This window comes from Orcinus orca, chromosome 2, assembly GCF_937001465.1.
Source record: "Orcinus orca chromosome 2, mOrcOrc1.1, whole genome shotgun sequence".
In the NCBI taxonomy this organism is placed as follows: Eukaryota; Metazoa; Chordata; class Mammalia; order Artiodactyla; family Delphinidae; genus Orcinus; species Orcinus orca.
Genome location: NC_064560.1, coordinates 18,083,072 through 18,102,765, shown reverse-complemented (window position 1 = coordinate 18,102,765; position 19,694 = coordinate 18,083,072). Strand labels below are relative to the sequence as shown.

Genomic DNA, 19,694 nt, shown 5'->3' with positions numbered 1-19,694 from the left:
TCATGGGGCCCCCATGGATGCTTCCTGTGATCGTGGTTGGCAGGGACCCTGTGCACTGAGCCAGTTTACTCTTAAAATGTGTGGTAGGAAACGTAAAATAGATAGCTAGTGGGAAGCAGCCGCATAGCACAGGGAGATCAGCTCGGTGCTTTGTGACCTCCTGGAGGGGTGGGATAGGGAGGGTGGGAGGGAGGGAGACGCAAGAGGGAAGAGATATGGGAACATATGTATATGTATAACTGATTCACTTTGTTATAAAGCAGAAACTAACACACCATTGTAAAGCAATTATACTCCAATAAAGATGTTAAAAAATAATAAAATAAATCACACTACATCTAAAATGTTTAAATGACTATTTAGAAAATTGTAACAAATGGAAAATTATATACAAAAACATCTGTGTAAAAAAAAAAATGTGTGGCAGGTAGACTATGACTTGTTTTCTCTGAAGGTGATGTCCACCAGAAGATGCAAGGGTGAAGGACAGGGTGGCGATGGGTGAAATCTTACTTATTACTATTTAGAAAATAACAAGCCAATGTTATTCTAGTGTAGAGCTTATATATTTATAACTTAATAGATGCTTAATTGAAGGTAATGGTGTAACGCAGTACACGTTTTTCTTTTTTCGTCTAACTCAGATTGGCAGTGATACTTAATGCTTTATGTGTATCTTCCATCAGATACTGAATCATCCTACTTGTTAGATTTCTCAACTTCTTCAGTCTTGTCCTGATTGGTGAAAGTGGGGCTTCTGACGGCGCCGGGAGATGCCGGTCCAGCAGCGTCTGTGACTTGAGCTGTGGGGGTTGAGCACCCCGGTCACTTGCCCATCCCTTGTGCACATTGGACACTCTCAGGGAGAGGGACCCACGCGCGCCCCCCCCACCCCCCCACCCATCCAGCAGAGTCCAGATGCTAGTCAGGTGTCCCCGCAGTGCTTGGGAAATGAAGCGCTGCTTCATTTGATGATGAAGGAAAACCCATCATTTTCCCTCTTCACATGATTTACTCTACACTCTATTCTTTCCAGGGTTGTTTGACTCTTTTCAAAGACAGCATGGAGATACAGGAAAGAAAGAGAGAAACTTAACTTAAAGGTTAGAATTCTGTTATCTTTAGAACGCAGCCTCCTCGCCTCTGGCATTGATTTCATTTGGTTGCCACTGGTCTTTGTGAAGAGTGGACCTTGCTTGGGATTTACACTTAACCGAGTCCAGTTTGCTTCCGTATCGTATTCCTTTGTGTAAGCTTTGTCAAGGGGGCTTGAATATTTGGTGTAGATTTAGAATTAATGCATCACCCTTCTCAAGATACTTACATTGCCTTTCTGCTGTGATGGGGCCCAAAGTTGTATCAAAAGCCCTCTAATTAGTCTGAAAAGTTCTATCTTCTTAGTTCATAACATTGTGACTTCTCATTAAATGAGAGTGACAGTCCTTAAAGGCAGATTATTTTATTTAAATTATGATGGATTTTGCCTTCTTAAATAACTGGGCACATTTTAAGGACTTTAGTGGCATATATTCGTGTATCTATAGGTTTTATTTTAGATGAGTTGAGAAGAAGTCTTGACATGGTACAAAATGGCATCATTTCAAAGGCAGCTTTTCTGTTTTTTTTTTTTAAAGAAAAGGAAGGAAGGAAGAAAAAAAAGAAAGAAAAATTGAGTGTCAGTCGTCTACACTCTATTTACATTCACTTGTGGGAGCAATTGTTTCCCAACATGCCTTGCACCACAAACTGAAATTTTGGTGCCAGTCCCCTTGTGTGTGGGTCCATCCAGAACAGAGAAAAGTTTTTGCAGGAATGTCATATGACCGTAGGACAGGCCCACACAGAGGCTTTGTGTCAAAACAAACACTCACCAAGGCCAGATGGGCTTTGCCTCTTGTTCGACACCATACATTTTCAGGAAGAATGGGCCCTAGTGTTCACATATGCGGATGCGCTGGTGTTATGCTAATTCAGTCACTTTCGTGCTATTCATGGCTCTGCTGTGACGTGAGCAGGGCGGTATCTTTGTAGCAGGAGGAGGTCAGAGGGCCGGGCTGGACACGCCTGATGCCACGGGTGCAGGGGCCGCTTCTCTTGCTCACACAGCACAGGTCAGACGGGTTTTCTGTTTTCCTTGTCCAGTCTTGTTGACCTGCTATTTACTTTCGTCCTTTGATAAACAGGAAGCGCTGCTGCTGTGCTCGGAGGGGGTGTTTTAAGGACCTGTTATTGTTAAACACATTTGAGGGATGGGAGTTTCACCTAGATAGGATTTAACTTCAAAAAGAGGAAGGAGGGATTGGGGGTGGGGGTGGGGGGAGAATGTAGTCCCAAAATAATCCCATAAGCCTTAAAATTTTGGAATTAAAAAAAATGATTTGGGGTCTTTGGAAATGCTTGTCAGATCTCAGATTGCGGGTTCACATGTGCTGCTTCTGTGGGTGACATCTTAGCTTGTTTAAATAGTTGTTTAGAGCAAACATGAAGCTCTAGATGACATCTGGATTAGGGCTTGAGTGTCAGCGATCCCCACTTGGGTTTAGAGAGCCTCTTCTGAGTTTAGAGAGACTCTTCTGTAGCCTGGCCCCCGGGGGTCCTGTGTGTGCAGCTCAGCTCAGCACAGCCCGGTCCTGGGGAGGGAGAAAAAGTCAAGTAGGAGACAAGTGCTGATGGTGTGTGTTGAGTCTGGGCTTTATTCCCCGCTATTCAAACATGCCATGTATGTCTTGGCCTCCACCTTTGTCCTAAGAGATGTCCCCCATTTGAGGTGACACATAATTCCTTCATGAAGTGTTCTTTGTCTTTGGTGTTTTCTGAGTTTTTGTAATTCCTGTACCACTTGGTTGGCATTTAATTTTGATAACTGGATATTGTTAGTGAACTTTCCACATACCTATGGCTTGCCTCCCAAAGTTGATTTGAAAGTCTTGGAGAACAGGGGCCTTACATAGACCTGGCAGTACCCACTTTGTCCTAAAACACAAGTACTACTTTCAGACCGAGCGTTAAGATCTTCATCATCTGGTGGTGTGTAACATGCCACCCTGTTATCTGCAGCTGTTAAACTGGGTAGTAAGTGTACAGTGTTTTCAGTCATTGGGAGCCTCCACGTGGATGGATGTTCTTCCATATTCTCGACTGTTCCTGCTGGCAGGAATCTTCCAGTAATCTGGACGGGCCCGTGGCCTTGCTTCCTGCTCTCCCTGGGTTTGGAAAGGTGGATGGGATCAACAGAGCTCAGAACGCTGCTGCTGCAAAGACACATGTTTGTAAACGTGTGTCAACAGAGAATGTTGTAGGGGAGGTCAGGTAGTTTTAATTTTGCATCACAAGTTGCTCTCAAGATTGCATTATGGTGGTTGTGGAAATGCTTATCTTCCTTCCAGTTTGAGAAGGAGAGCGGCCTGGAGTGTGTTGAATTTTTGTGACTGCTCGAGCAATGTGTGAACGAACCTCAGAGGTAGCCCACCCCCTTCATTGAGACACACACGGCCTCAGGTGTTTGCAAGGAAGAAATGATTGTGCCGCGTCGGCCCGTGGGGTCCTTTCGCTGCCCTTTTTCGCTACTGACTGATGAACGGGCTATGCGCCCACTGGAGCCTCTGTCGTTAAAGCCAGGCTTCCTTGCCCCACCCACTCTATGTGTGCATGTTCAAAGCTTCACAGACCAGCTTTACTTCTGTTTTGCTGTCCCCCACCCTGTCTGATAAGTTTATAGTTACAAGTTCTATTGTTATTTGAGGTTAGTCCGTTTCACCCTTGAATCACTAGTTGTGTAGTTAGGTTTTCCCTGAGTTCCCATACAGCTAATTTGCTTCTCTGCTTCCATGCATGGTTTTTATCGGAAACTTTAAAGTAATGCGGCAGAACAGGGTTAGTACAGGCTGGCTGGGTTTGGGCTGGCTATGTTTTCTGTTTCAGTGCTTCGACTGTGCTGCTTAGTGTGTTTTGGTTCGTTTGTTTGTTTGTTTCTGAGATACTGTGCACCATAATTTCTCAGAAGCAATAAATTTTGAAGGCACCGTTAACCTAAATTTCAAATACCTCATATGGGAAAATATTACAAGGACAGCGAACTAAGCATGTATCTAAGGGATTAAGAAATTATACGGTATTAACCTGCATCATCTCCTTTACGTTCTTTCATAAAGTGTCTTGGAGCCCTTCCTTTAAAATTCCCCCATTTCAAATGTACTTGAAATTGACCAGATAAACCCAGATGACTTTATGAGTCGCACTAGGGATTTTCAGGAAAAATCTAAGCGCCAACGCATTTTGAAACAAATGAGTTTGTAAAGGAGTACAAACTGATCTTTGGTTTGAGATCACCAGTAGCGTGTCGATGAGTTTTGGGCTTTGGGGCCGTGTTGAAGCGAGAGTCCCTGTTGTTTCGTCTGCTAGCGACTCCAGGGGGCAGGGACCGTTTGCTGCCATAAACCCTGCGTCTGTCCAGGGCCTGCCGTAGCGCGGATGCTCCGCAGGTGTGCGAGGGCGTGAATCAGGTCTGCGGGCTCCTTAGCGGGGATAACTGTAAAGCGTGCACGCCTTCGAGACGTGGGTGTGCGTGCTGTGGAGAGACAGGACAAAGCGTGAAGCGGGATGGAAAGCCGACGCTGGGGAGAGGTAGAGGTTAGCGGCAAGTGGCATTTGGGTAAAGCTTTCCACAGGGGAAGAGGTGGGGCTGGCTTTCCAGGAGGGTCCAAACGAGTCGCAGCAAGCTGAGCGGCAAGGAGATCCCGCGGACCCACCGGCCTGGATCTGGGTGTATGCGGGGCCTGTGTGCCCTTTATCTGTCGCTCACCTCCCTCCTGAAAATCATCCCGAAAGCTGGCGCGTGTTCCTCGCCTGCAGAGATGTCCGTGGTCATAAGACTCGGGAGGACTCCCCGGCTCTGGCCCATCTGTCGACGACACCATCACTGCTCCCTCCCTGGATCCATGGTGGCCGCGGCCTGGCGGGAGGAGGACGCCCACCTCCGGCCTCGGCGGTCGCCGCAGACACTGGGTCAGGCCCCTCCTCCTTCCCTCCCGAGGGCCGGCGGTCTGAGCCGCGCTCTGAGCACCGCCCGTCCCTCCTCGGGGCCAGGCGTGCGAGGTGCTGGTGCCGCGGCCCTCCCCGCCCCGGACCCCTCTCGGCGGGGGACTGCGCTGGATTTAGGTGTAGGGGCCACAGAGTGCGGCTGGACGGCTGCGTGCCCAGGCTTCCAACGAGGAGACCCCAGGTAGGTGCAAGTTCTCCATCAAAACCCACCGTTTCCTCACCATCTCCTCTGTTAGTTCAGGAGTATTTATTCTGATTCAGCCTGGTCGGGTACTGCCAGGTGTAAGGAATTAATTGTGGATTTTTAAGCAATTTGAGATAACTTCTTTAAAGAAAAACTGGGAGGCGGTTTTTAGATTAAGTAATATGAGGGGGCAGTGGAGAGCTGCTTTGGGGTCAGATATGGTTGGTTCGTTTTAGAATTCTGAGCTATTTAGAGTTTCTCGTGTTTCAGGGAGGCTTTCTTTCCAGGTCAGAGAAATTCCTGTTGGTTTGAGTCAGCCTCTCTTGTTGGCTGGTTGGAGAGTAAATAGGAGAGGGGAGATTTTTCTTCTGTTAGGCTGGGTGAAAGCCCTAAGAATCTCTTAGGTTGGTTATTTCTTTATAAACACTAGAAAAACATTCAGCATTTTAGTTCGCTTTAAAAGATCTCAGATATTGCCTGAACTGCACAGGTGCCGTGGGCCGCTGAGGCTGAAGGGTGGGTCCCTGCCCTGAGGGGACCGAGGCCTGGTTTTAATGGTTATGGGTTGTATTTTTCTGCCGCTTGGAATCCAGCACTGCCATGTGCATGGCTGGAATGAAACGCTTCTTAAATCAGTGTGTCTTTATAGGTAGCATGGGGTAAAGCATTACTTCCTCATACTGAAGTTAGTCAAGTCTGTTAATTGGTGGGTGATATATTTTTCATTTTTTTTCCATTCTTTAAAAATAAATTATTTATTTAAATTTATTTATTTTTGGCTGCGTTCGGTCTTCGTTGCTGCGCGCCGGCTTTCCCTAGTTGTGGTGAGCAGGGGCTACTCTTCGTTGCGGTGTGTGGGCTTCTCATTGCGGTGGCTTCTCTTATTGCAGAGCATAGGCCCTAGAGCATGCGGGCTTCAGTAGTTGTGGCACGCGGGCTCAGTAGTTGTGGCTCGTGAGCTCAGTAGTTGTGGCTCGCGGGCTTAGTTGCTCCGCGGCATGTGGGAACTTCCCGGACCAGGGCTCAAACCCATGTCCCCTGCATTTGCAGACGGATTCTTAACCACTGCACCACCAGGGAAGCCCTTTTTTTAAGCAAAAAAAAAAAAAAAAAAGAAGAAAGGACTCTATCTTGATCAAATTTTCCCTTCCACATTTGTCCCCTTGACGAATCTGTTTGATCCTCATGCAAGAGGCAGTGTGTCAGAAAGAGCATAGCAGGAATTTAGAAGTCGGCATCATGAGCTGAAACTCCCTTTCCTCTTCATCTGTAATTACATGTGTGACGATCTCAGGTTAGGTTTCCTGCTCCCCTGTCCTCACATCTGCACATAGAGCTGAAAGCATTTCCCACGAATGAGTATCGTGAAAACAGTCAGTGTGCATGAGTGGCCCCACCGCTGGCCCTTTGTGGAGTCAGGGTAGGGATGGGGAGGTCCAGGGGAGGCCCAGAGCAGGCACCTACCTTCAGAGCTCTGGTGGTCACCATGCCTGGAAGGAGAGGCTTGGAGTTTGGGCGCAGAATCCTGTAGATCTACATTGTTTTTAGGGACTCAGGTTCATATGTTACCTCACACCCCTTCTCCGGTGTCTCTGGCCCATCAGGTGACAGTACTGCCCACACCCTGCTTTGGGCATCCCGACACTCACCGGGACATGAGCAGGAAGAACTTGGCTGGTCCAGGTGAGCTGTTGTCTGGCCCACCCTTTCATGGGTCGTAGGTAGGTTTATCCAGGCGTAAACTCACTTTTTCCTGGTCTTCCAGACCTGCGGTGGTGCTCGGCATGCAGCTCTGTGGGTGAGCATGAAGGTGTTTCTGCTGGAAATTGGGTTCCTTTACATTGGAAGGGTAGAGTATCTGGAAGGTTTCTTTCCCCATAGCTCACGTCGTCAGGAATGTCAGCTGGGATAGTCACACTGCGGTTCTTGAGTGAGCTCTGGGGTCTGAGGATACAGGGTGAAGGGGGTGTGATCATGACAAGGCAGCCGTGTCCACGGGGTTTCTCTTGGCAGTTAGGGGAGCACAAGCCTGCATTTGTTGATTATAGTCTCTGAGAAAGCCTTGTTGAAATTTTTTTCTTTGCCCAATAGGGTTAGTACTTTATTCATATATATTTTACACATTATTTATACAACAATATGGTGTTTTGTTCATTGTTCTGTGCTAAAAAGAGCAGAAGATGCTCCCTGCCTTTCGGGAACTTATCTAGAGATAACAAAACACCACTCATGTACAAGGAGATAGGCTATTAAGTGACAAATTTGTGGTCTAGATGAACACCTTGGGGTTGGAGCACATTTCACACAGGAGGTGCTTGTGTTCTCCATCAGGAGAGGCACAGACAGCCTGGGCCGTTGGAGCTGTGGGCGTGAAAGCGTGCAGATGTGTGGAGTGGGAGGAACTAGCGTTTACTGAGCACCAGCTGTCTCAGGCGCTGCTCCGAGTGCTGGGGATGGGATCCATGGAGAGCCTGGAAAAGCGGGCCTGGAGAGACCATTGAGTGCTTGGCCAAGGACGTTGGGTCTTAACGTTTAGGATGTAGTGAGTCACTGGAAGTGACTCATCACGGGGCAGGGACACGATGAAACAGGTGTTCTGTGAAGATGGTGGTGGTTGCAGGATGTGGACAGGATTGGGAAGGGAGGGTCTGGAACCAGTGAAATGAGTTAGCAGGTGATTCCATTATTGAGAACAGAAGAAGGAAGGGGAAAGGAAGGGATGTGTTCACTTGTTATTTAAGGTGATACAGTTATAAGATTGCACATATATGTTTGCTATGGAAAACCAGAAGGTACAGACAAGGGCTGCCAACTGTGTGTAGCCGTTGGTACCTTTTGTCCGTGTCTGCAGGTTGCACTGTCTTCAGACTAAAGATGAGATGGTACCTTCCATGATATTCTGTGCACAGTATTTACATTGCTGTATAGTGTTTCATTGATAGGATGCACTCAGCCAATTTCTAATTGTTGGTTGTGTGGCTGGTTTCCTATTCTGTATTACTGTTTCTTAAACCATGTAGACAGACATTTTAAATTCCTGGGTTAATGGGTATGTTCAATTTTAAGTGTATTGATGCATAGTACCAAATTCTCCCTCCCTGCAACTCACCCCTAACTACCTCACATATCCCCTAAAAACAAGAATATTCCTTTATATAATTACTCTTTACTGCTCACATCCAGGAAATTTTCCAATTGTCAATTCTGTCACATGATATGACAGATTCTTCAATTGTCCCAGCACTGTTTTGTTTTGTTTTGTTTTGTTTTTTAATTAATTTTCTCTCCAGATGCAGGATCCATTCTAGGATCATATATTGCATCCAGATATTAGACAACGTGGATTTTTTTTAAAAGAAATCAGTGCAGTTGTGTTATTAAAGGTCTCATATTCTGGACTTGTCTGGTTGTCTCCTTGTGGTGTCATTTGACTTGATTCTCTATCCCCTGTATTTCCTGTAGAGAGGCTAGGTTTATGGCTTGATTAGATTAAGTCCGAGGAGGATGTTGCTGCCAGTAGAAATGAAGATAATAAGTTGCTTTTAGGGGGAAGATAAGGAATATAAGCTTCATAAATTAGAATCAAAATGGGACTTGATAAAAATGTTGTTCAGTTATTAGTTGTTCCCAAACAGACATGCTTTTATTCATGATATTAAAATTTCCTGGCAAGCAATCAAACAAGCTCCCCGGGGAATTCAGACAGCTCCCAAAGTCACATGCAGTGAGAGAGGTCGATGTCTGAGGCTGGTGTGCCTGGAGGGCTCTGGTCTAGAGATATGGATTTTGCAATTCTCTGCAAAGAGCTTAGAGGGGAAACAACTCAGAGAAAGAATTTGTATCCCATACTGACTGCGGAATTTGTATCTGACACTGCGAATATATGTATAACCACCTATATGGTCATCCCAGGAATGTCAAACATATGTGTATGTATTCATGGTGACGGTTTTTAAGATGTAGTAACAAGCAGTTTGATTTAAGAAGTGTTCATGGGACTTCCCTGGCGGTCCAGTGCAGGACCTGTGCTTCCATTGAGCTTCCAGTGCAGGGTGCACAGGTTCGATCCCTGGTCGGGGAACTAAGATCCCGCATGATGCGCGGAGCGGCAAAAAAAAAAAAAAAAAAAAAAGTGTTCATGATAAGCCTTAACCCATGTATTTATGAGCTAAAACATAATACATAATGATACATAGAAGAAACACAAAGCATTTCAGCCTTGAGAAATGTCGATTCAGTCGGACCAGGGTAGAGCCTGAGATTTGGAACTTCTGATTAGTTTTCAGGTGATGCTGATCTGGGATGGAATCCCACTTAGAGAGCTACTGCTTCAAATCATGGATGAGATTAGAACTGTAGTGTAATACTTTGGTGAGTGGTTTTTCAGACTTGATTTTTTTAAACAGGCAAAACTTTTTTATTAAAATAAATATTTCATGGACCTCCCCATTATGCAAAATATTTAAAAAATGGTGCTGTTGGGAAGAGATTGGGAGGAAGGGCTGTAGGAAGACGAGCGCCTGTGATGCTGTCGTTGGAAACCATCCGTGTGGGTCTGAGAAAGTGCTGGGAATGAGTCGGCAGACGTAGGGCCGAGTCCCGGCTGACAGCGTTTATTAGTTGTGACTTCTTGTCAGCAACTTACACGCTCTGAGTCTCAGTTTTTTCATTTGAAAATAGGGATTATAAACCCTCCCATCACATTAGATAATGCACATGAATGCGATGCAAATGTAACTGGTGGTTACTGCATTCTCGTGCTTGCCTTGGCTCCGTTCAGAGCCAGCTCTTTGATCTCTTGTACATGATTTCTGTGGAGTGGGGCCGGAATCGGGGAGCATCCACGGCTCGAGCGATCTCTCCGTTGTTCTGAAAGTGATGTCACAGGTAGAGAGGTCAAGAATGGGCTGCTTTCCCCCATTACTGGGCTAATATGCGACCCTATGAGAGATTATGTGCTGGTTCTAATAAAGCAAAATGCCAGAATGTTATTTCCTTGAAGTTGGAATTCACCTTTGGTTTCAGGCTGCCTTTTTCGTTTTTGATTGACATATTAAATGAAGCCATCCACTCTTCAAGGGAGGCAGCAGGTTTGTGGTTTGCTCTGTTGTGTTGTGGTGATGAGGTGGTGGCATGGGTGTTGGGTGTGGTTTGGGGTGGAAAAGTGGGGGGCAGCGGAGTGCACTTACCACGAGGCACTGGCTGGTATTTAATGGTGATCTGTGTTGAACAGCAGCTATGTTTTCTGCCTTTATTGAGAAGGCAGCAAAAAATCTGTGTAATGTTACTGCAGCAAAATTGGAAATGGGTCCTGTGGTTTGAATTTATACTTGATAGGCATTTTGGAAGTGGAAATGATTAAAGTAGCTAAGGTCAAAACCGCACGTATAGTCGGCCCTCCGTATCCATTATATGTGGGTTCTGCGTCTCAGATTCAATCTTATCTACAGATTTCAATTGAAAATATTTAAAAAAATCCCAGAAAGTTCCTAAAGCAAAACTAGAATTTACCACTTACACAGGCAGCTATTTACATAGCACTTACACTGTATTCAGTGTTATAAGTCATTTAGAGATGATGTAGACAGGGGGATGTGGTAGGTTATATGCAAACACTGCACCATTTTGTACAAGGGACTTGAGCGCCTGTGGATTTCGGTGTCCTGGAACCAACCCCCCTACAGATACTGCGGGAGGACTCTACCACGTCTGTCTTGAAATACCAATGATTCATTAAAAAAAAAAAAGAAAAGAACTTTGGAACATATTTTAAATGTCTTGTTTTTGGTTTAAGTAGATTGGAGAGATACTTAACCAAGAGTATCTAGCATGAGGCATCAATCCTCGATTGTGGTCTTCTAGTGACTTGAACGAGGAAGTGCTTTCTGTCAATAAGTGTGATGTCATTACCAATGACTTCATTTGTCCCGAGACACAGTTATCCTCGGCTCATGGGATGGACGGTTGCTAACCTTGAAGCCGTGTGCCACGCACGTTATTTTAAGGCATTTTTCAAACGGTTCCTCGTCTTTTTGCTTCTGAACATTATAGATGTGCAGAGTGAGATAGTTCTACCAGGATTCTCATGAAAAAGAGCAGTACCTCCTACATATGTTGCCGTTTCCAACTCTTGTACCTGATCCTTTCCATGTTCTCCTCCATATTTCTGTGTGAGTGCTTACGTCGGTTCTTTTTTTTGCAGGGCCGGGGGTGGGGGTGTCATCTGTCTTTTGACTCAATGTGGCAGATTTAACCCTGTTTCACTGCCCCAGGCGTGCTTTGACTCTCTCTCTCTCTCTTTCTCTCTCTCTCTCACACACACACACACACACACACACACACACACTTTTTAGACCTCTTTCCCCCCAAAGTAGTTATAATTTTGATTAAATACTTGATGTTCACACTATTTTCCATATTAAAAGCTTCTCATAGCTGAACCATGTATGAAAGATACCTCGATTACTCTTTCTTTCCTTCACAAGTTTTGTGTTTTCCCTGAAATGAACAACTTTTTTTTTTTTCCATTTGGTTGGTCTTCTGTGAATTTGCAGCTAATTCCATCCCAGCTCTGCCAGCTGTTAAGTAGCATCTGGGTGTGTTGAGTTGCATCGGGTCCTTTCCCGGCCTAGTCTTGGGGATGACTCCTGGCTGGACCGCCCCCTGGCAGTTCTCTCCTGTGTCTGCCCCCTGCTTCACCTGCCATGCCTGCCTCACTCACGGTTATGTCTTGGGTTTTGTTGGTGCTCATCCTCTAGTGTTCACTTGAGAAAGGTACAGAGAGGGTAGTTTTTTAGAGACACTGCATTTCTAAACATGTCCTTTTCTACCTTCACTCACACTTTTCTGGTAGTTGTTGGCTGAAGTCTAGAATTCTGTGTTGTAGACCATTTCTCTTAGGAATTTTGCAGTCCGTATTCTATTATCATCTAGATTTTGGTGTTGCTCTTGAGAAGGTCCAACCCATTCTGATTTCTGATTCCTTTTCCCTTTGTTGTGGTGACTTGTATTTTACTTTTTGGAAGTTCCTTCCTTCCTTCCTCCCTCCCTCCCTCCTTCCCACCCTCCCTCTTCTGGCATCTGATTCTGCTAAAACCTCACCACAAACCTTTCCCACATCTTTTCAGTGAACGTAATCTTTTCCTCTTCTGAACTCACAAAGCATTTTTATGTTTAGTTTTCTTATGACTCATGGTCTGTCTCTTTTTAACTCTTTGTTTTATCTGATAAATTTTAATTTCTCACAGTAGGTCATGATTGTCAGTGCTTCACACATAGTAAATACTCAAGTCTTTTGGATCAACATGAAGTTTCTAGTCTTAACGTTTACAAGTATATTCTCACTTGAAGATTTGACAGGATATAGACCATTGCTGTACGCCATGGTTAATGCAAGAGTAGGGTACTGTTTCTATTTGTAGATGCTTTTCTTGAAACTTGCACAGGCATAAAATATGCAGTGCTTGTCTGTTACCCAGGTCATCACTCGCAAAAGTTCAGTGTCTTGTTGTACAGTGTGACAATGCTCTTTATGGAGTGTGAGAGATTTCTTGAAATTTGGATAGGAGTCAGTCTTTCATTAGGACTTTTCCTGCACTGTATTCTCTTCCTGTGTCCTGGGATAGGGTGGGTATCAGCATTCTTTGCAACTTATCATATCTCTGTGCTTTCATTCTAGCTGGTCATAGAAATGTTCCCTCCATCTTTTTTCCCAGTCATCTTGGGGGAGAAACAGTGATTCTGTGTGTGGTTTTGCCTCCCAATTCCTTCTCTGGGCTTGGATCCATCCTGGGGAGCCTCGTCTGGAGGGGACATTTGCTTCTTGGTAGCCCTCTCTCCAGCCACTTGTTGGATGAACCTTGTCTCTTATTTCTTGCTCATGTGTGATGGATTTTTGTTCATCATACTGTAAACTTATTATTAGTGTTTAAATCTTTGGTTATTTTATATGTACATACCATAAGTGAAACTTTTTAAAAAAAAATCGAGTGTTGTGACATGTTTGTTTTTTAACCCAATGACAGGTCTACAGATTGTAGAATTAATGTTTTTGGTATTTTTAAAAGTGGCTTATCACAGCTTTCTGTTCAGGTACATTTCTAAGTTTCTACAGCCAGGACAGCAATGATTTCCGTTATTATTTCAAACTTAGTGTAGACGGACACAAAGTGGAATCAACGAATATGGCCTAAATTTTTTAGAAAAGTTTTCCCTCACGGTTACTTAACTGTTCCTTGAAAACACAGCGAGTGCTCTGGGTATCGAGAGAGAATCGTGTGCATGAAGGCTGTCAGTTAAAATCTCCTGAGAGACTACTCTTCCAAGGAGTTGTATTTCTCAGCGGCAAAAAGCCTCCCCCCTGGTGTTCGTACTCTTGCGGGAGGAGGTCTTTTTCACGTGCACTGCTCAAATCTGAGTTTTTAGTGTGCTGTGCTCTCTCGAGATGACTGATGATTCCCTCTTGGCGCCTCCCTCCAAATGGTCCTTTCCATTCAGCACATGGTATGGAGTGACGTTTAATAAGCACCGGCCTGATGAGTGCCTTGATATGGTGTTGTCAGGGCTACTTGGCATAGCCGACCGTCGAATTAGGACCCCTCTGGAGGCGGAAGTCAACAACTGAATCTCAGAATTAGACTTGATCAGATCGTTGAAGGATGCTGAGCCAGGTTTGCAGAGTGTTTCAAGGAGGAGGGAGTGACCAGCGGCATTGTATTCTGCTGATAGACCAAGGAAGATGGGTCTGGAGAACTCCTTTAGCAACATGGAGGCTGTTGGTGACCTTGACAGACAGTTTTGGAACCATGGTGGGGAGGAAGCCTGATTGGAACAGGGTTATGGGAGAAGAATCTGAGATGACAGATCTTTAAAAAATTTTGCTGTCAAGAGGGTCGAGGTGTGGTAGCTCGAGGGCAAAGTATGGTCAACAGAAGATTTTGTACTATTATTTTAGCATTTGGAAAAATACAGTATTAATTTAAAGGCTCAAAGTTGACATCTGACTACTATTTTGCATAGTTACGGCTTTTAAAAAATTTTATTGAAGTATAGTTGTGTTGTGTTAATTTTTGCTGTACAGCAAAGTGATTCAGTTACATACACACACACACACACACACACACACACATATATACATTCTTTTTAAAAAATATTCTTTTCAATTACGGTTTATCATAGGATATTGAATACGGTTCCCTGTGCTGTACAGTTGGACCTTATTGTTTATCCATCCTCTCTATATTAGTTTGCATCATACCTTTATGGTTTTTAGATACATTAACAGTGAGGCTGGAGATAGAACTCTAACCTTCCTTGGGGTGTTCCGGTCAGGAGAAGCTCTTGGAGAAGAGGATGGCTGAGGAGTCTTGATGGGTGGGAATGGTCAGCCTGGGGGGTAAGGTGGGTCCCCAGGCACTGGGCATGCGAGGAGGGGTGCAGTTACACAGGGCACAGTGCGGGCTGTGAGAGGGGAAGTGGTGGGAGAGAGGCTGGACCGTAGCAGGTTTTCAAGTACCATTTAAGAGGTTGGGAAATCTTTAGGAGGGACTTTATTTCAGAGGAGCAGCTCCAAGTGTTATAGAAAGGCAGTAGCTTGTGATCTCATGTGGAAAGAGTGCGGAGGATTAAGAGGCTTTCAGAGTGTGTTTTATAAGCTACATTTTCGAGGTCAGCCTGCTTCTGTGTGCACAGAGTTGTTTTAGAAGTGGAAGCTGATAGTTAGGTTGGTTAGGTCATCCTGCAGCTTGCTTGGGGGGAGCGGAGGGCAGGATGGATCAGTGGTAAGTGGCTGGGGGTGATGACTTTCTCTTTATGCGCCCCCAGGTTATTCATTCTTCCCCATTTCTCTTGGAGAGTTAATACCATTTGGTAAAGAAGAGTAGGAGTAGAGTTTGCTTCAGGACTTTGTTCTTCAACAGCTCAACAATTCCAGAAACGACAAATTCTGGAGCCTGGCTGGACTCACAGCAGCAGGTTTCTTAAGAACTCTCTGGATGACATTGTAACCAGGGAATTACGCAGAGTAAGGACCAGTGAGTGAAGGGGATGCCAAGGGTGTGTATGTGGGGGGTGTGTGTGTGTGTGTGTGTGTGTGTGTGTGTGGTGTGCGTGGTGTGTGTGTGTGTGGTGTGTGTGTGTGATGTGTGGTGGTGTGTGTGGTGGTGTGTGTGGTGTGTGTGTGGTGTGTGATGTGTGTGTGTGGTGTGTGTGTGATGTGTGTGTGTGGTGTGTGTGGTGTGTGCGTGATGTGTGTGTGTGGTGTGTGTGGTGTGTGGTGTGTGATGTGTGTGTGTGGTGTGTGGTGGTGTGTGTGGTGTGTGTGTGGTGTGTGTGTGGTATGTGATGTGTGTGTGTTTGGTGTGTGCGTGGTGTGTGTGGTGTGTGTGTGATCTGTGTGTGTGGTGTGTGTGGTGTGTGTGATGTGTGTGTGGTGTGTGTGGTGTGTGGTGTGTGATGTGTGTGTGTGTGTGATGTGTGTGTGTGGTGTGTGTGGTGTGTGATGTGTGTGTGTGGTGGTGTGTGTGTGTGGTGTGTGATGTGTGTGTGTGGTGGTGTGTGTGGTGTGTGATGTGTGTGTGTTTGGTGTGTGCGTGGTGTGTGTGGTGTGTGTGTGTGATGTGTGTGTGTGGTGTGTGTGGTGTGATGTGTGTGTGTGGTGTGTGTGGTGTGTGTGGTGTGTGATGTGTGTGTGTGGTGTGTGTGGTGTGTGGTGTGTGATGTGTGTGTGTGGTGTGTGTGTGGTGTGTGTGTGGTGTGTGATGTGTGTGTGTTTGGTGTGTGTGTGGTGTGTGTGGTGTGTGTGTGATGTGTGTGTGTGGTGTGTGGTCTGTGTGTGATGTGTGTGTGTGGTGTGTGGTGTGTGATGTGTGTGTGTGGTGTGTGGTGGTGTGTGTGTGGTGTGTGATGTGTGTGTGGTTGTGTGGTGTGTGTGTGGTGTGTGTGTGCGTGGTGTGTGGTGTGTGTGTGTGGTGTGTGTGGTGTGTGGTGGTGTGTGTGTGGTGTGTGATGTGTGTGTGGTTGTGTGGTGTGTGTGTGGTGTGTGTGGTGTGTGTGTGATGTGTGTGTGTGGTGTGTGGTGGTGTGTGTGTGTGGTGTGTGATGTGTGTGTGTGGTGTGTGATGTGTGTGTGTGGTGTGTGTGGTGTGTGTGTGATGTGTGTGTGTGGTGTGTGTGTGTGGTGTGTGGTGGTGTGTGTGATGTGTGTGTGGTGTGTGGTGTGTGATGTGTGTGTGTGGTGTGTGGTGGTGTGTGTGTGGTGTGTGATGTGTGTGTGGTGTGTGTGTGGTGTGTGTGTGTGTGGTGTGTGGTGTGTGTGTGTGGTGTGTGTGGTGTGTGGTGGTGTGTGTGTGTGGTGTGTGATGTGTGTGTGTGGTGTGTGTGGTGTGTGTGTGGTGTGTGTGTGGTGTGTGTGGTGTGTGTGTGATGTGTGTGTGTGGTGTGTGGTGTGTGTGTGTGGTGTGTGGTGGTGTGTGTGTGTGGTGTGTGATGTGTGTGTGTGGTGTGTGTGGTGTGTGTGTGGTGTGTGTGTGGTGTGTGTGGTGTGTGTGATGTGTGGTGTGTGATGTGTGTGTGTGGTGTGTGGTGGTGTGTGTGATGTGTGTGTGGTGTGTGGTGTGTGATGTGTGTGTGTGGTGGTGTGTGTGTGGTGTGTGTGTGGTGTGTGATGTGTGTGATGTGTGTGTGTGGTGTGTGATGTGTGTGTGTGGTGTGTGTGGTGTGTGTGTGGTGTGTGATGTGTGTGTGTGGTGTGTGTGTGATGTGTGTGTGTGGTGTGTGATGTGTGTGTGTGGTGTGCGTGGTGTGTGTGTGTGGTGTGTGTGTGTGGTGTGTGATGTGTGTGTGTGGTGTGTGTGGTGGTGTGTGGTGTGTGTGTGTGGTGTGTGATGTGTGTGTGGTGTGTGTGGTGTGTGTGGTGTGTGTGTGGTGTGTGTGGTGTGTGTGTGATGTGTGTGTGTGGTGTGTGGTGTGTGTGTGTGGTGGTGTGTGTGATGTGTGTGTGGTGTGTGTGGTGTGTGATGTGTGTGTGTGGTGGTGTGTGTGTGGTGTGTGTGTGGTGTGTGATGTGTGTGTGTGGTGTGTGTGGTGTGTGATGTGTGTGTGTGGTTTGTGTGGTGTGTGTGTGGTGTGTGATGTGTGTGTGGGGTGTGTGTGGGGTGTGTGTGGGGTGTGTGTGGTGTGTGATGTGTGTGTGTGGTGTGTGTGTGGTGTGCGTGTGTGTAGTGTGCGTGTTTTCTACAAGCTTACTCTCCGTGCTCTGGATGAACAGTTGATTTCAGCACTGAATCTATTAAAGAAATCTAGACAGATGAGGGTACAGAGGAACTCTGGGTTATTGGCGTAGTAGTTTTTATGATAATGTTTAATAACTTTGAGAATTAGGGTCTGGACTGCCTTCTGTGCTGGTTAGAAATGACAGGGATTGATAATTCTGCATTTCTTATGTGTTCCATTTTTTGTGATTCTTAGTCATGGCTGTCTTAAAGATGCCCTTGGAGGACTTCAAGGGTATGGATCGCCTGACCCCACCGCTGGAAGGTCAGAGTCAGTAGATCTGAGTAGGATCCAGAATCTGTACTTTAACTCTCGTTAATCTTGTGCCTCCTCCATCCCAGACTTTGCTTTAAGAAAAAACTGTACCAAACATCACTGGTTAGGCTGGGAAAATGGAGTTGTTACCTTGAATTGAACTTTTTATTAGTAATTCTGTGCTGTGGATGATTTAGTAGCTAACGGCAAAAGGTATAGTTTAGTATATTTTCATTTAAGTACAAGAGAATGATTATAGAAGTTTAAGAACAAGTGTGTTCTCTCTTCACATAACTTTAGAGCTTGATTTTGTTACATTGTGTGTATATGTATGTGTGTGTATATATGTGTGTGCACATGCATGAACGTGCACACACACCCACACACCCCAGGTAGAAGTGTGTAACACTTAAAATGAAGTCCTTTTTCTTCCTTCTCCCCCAGTCCCACCCCCCGGGATAAACATTGCAAGTTTTGGTGTGCATCTTTGGAGACATTGCTGTATGCGCACGTACAAGTGTATGTAACTTTGTCTTTACAGAAATAGACTCAAGCACACATGCTGTTCTGAGCTTGCTTCGTTCACTTGTGGTCTTAACGTTCTTCTGTGTCCGTATATTTAGACCTGTTTGTAGGGGTTACTTTGAGCCGCCGAGGCAGGCAACCTCCTTTTCTTCAGATAAGCTGTGACATGAGCTTTTCAGGCACACAGTATACGTTGCTTGCTTATTAGAATAGCTCAGTAAATTGGATTGGGAGGATTAATACGTATTTCATGTCGGACCATGGAAAACCCAGCATACTTCAGAGGAATTAATATTCCGTGTGCAGTGAGTTTTGCTCGTTTCTGCAGTTCCTATTACAATAGTGTATTGGCGTCTGAGCCAAAGGGACGTGCATGCAGGAGTGACTCCATCATAAAAAAAAGAAAATTGACTCAACCAGAGATAGGCAGCCGCTTGACTTTTCAGTCAGTTGGGATATTCTTGATGAGGTCGATTCCTTTTCATGGCAGGAGGTTATCCCCGTGTAAATTGTTGTGTTCCCTTTTGGTGATGCTAACTTGCTGTCTATACTTTCATACAGGATCCAAACTACTGGATACAGGTGCATCGACTGGAGCATGGAGATGGAGGAATTCTCGATCTCGACGACATCCTCTGTGATGTGGCGGATGATAAAGACAGAGTGAGTTCAAGTCAGGAGAGCGGCTCTGAGTGCATTCTGTGAAGGCGGGGGAGGGCATGGGTGGGGGGAACACTTTTCTTCCTGTTTCAGACACATGTATTTTAAAGGACATTTGGGCCACTCATACTGGTGTGTTTGTTTTATAATAAGTATCATGAATCTTCCCAGGGTATAATGATTTTCTTGATATCTGGGACATAATCCTAGGTTTTGAACTTTTAAAATTGCAGCGTTTTAAATGGAAATATCTTTAAGAGGTTTCCATGCCATCCCCCCCTTATTTTAACCAAATGTAACATCTTTCCCGACAACTCAGGCCTGTCATCATGCTCACTGTTTCCACGTGCGACATACAAGGTCTCTGTTCTGATCCCAGTGGCGGCCCATCCCAGCAGCTGGCGTGGCCCGGCTGCATCCCAGCATCCTCCCGGTGGGCTTGGCTTTCAGGAAGCTGCCCTTTCCTCTGTGGCTCCTCTTCGAGTGCTGTCACACTGCAGCAGCATCTTCACTGTTGGCTGTGATGGAGGCATCACTGGCCTGTAGCCACCCTCCTATCTGTCCTCCTTGAGGGAACGAGGCAGAGGAGTGACTCAGAACGTGTTAGGAGTCTGTGGCAGGATGTTGGGCTCTGGCACAGGAGTCAGTGGATTCTTGATTGCTAGAATCCAACTTGAGCAGGCCGTGGCCACACCCCCTCGTATCTGACCCGCTGTGAGATGCCGGGAGGGCCGGAGGCCACATCCTCACCTGTTCCTCG

The 19,694-nt window shown here is 45.9% G+C and overlaps 1 protein-coding gene across 26 annotated transcripts in view; it reads left to right on the top strand.

The window, feature by feature from the left end:
• The window catches only part of PARD3 (par-3 family cell polarity regulator), a 677,665-nt gene that overhangs the window by 88,612 nt on the left and 569,359 nt on the right, over nt 1-19,694 (top strand). For all 26 annotated transcript variants that reach the window (XM_049705522.1, XM_033439327.2, XM_033439322.2 and 23 more), the window contains exon 2: nt 18,836-18,937. In XM_049705522.1, coding sequence (XP_049561479.1) covers nt 18,836-18,937 — 102 coding nt within the window. The remainder of the gene's footprint in view (nt 1-18,835; nt 18,938-19,694) is intronic.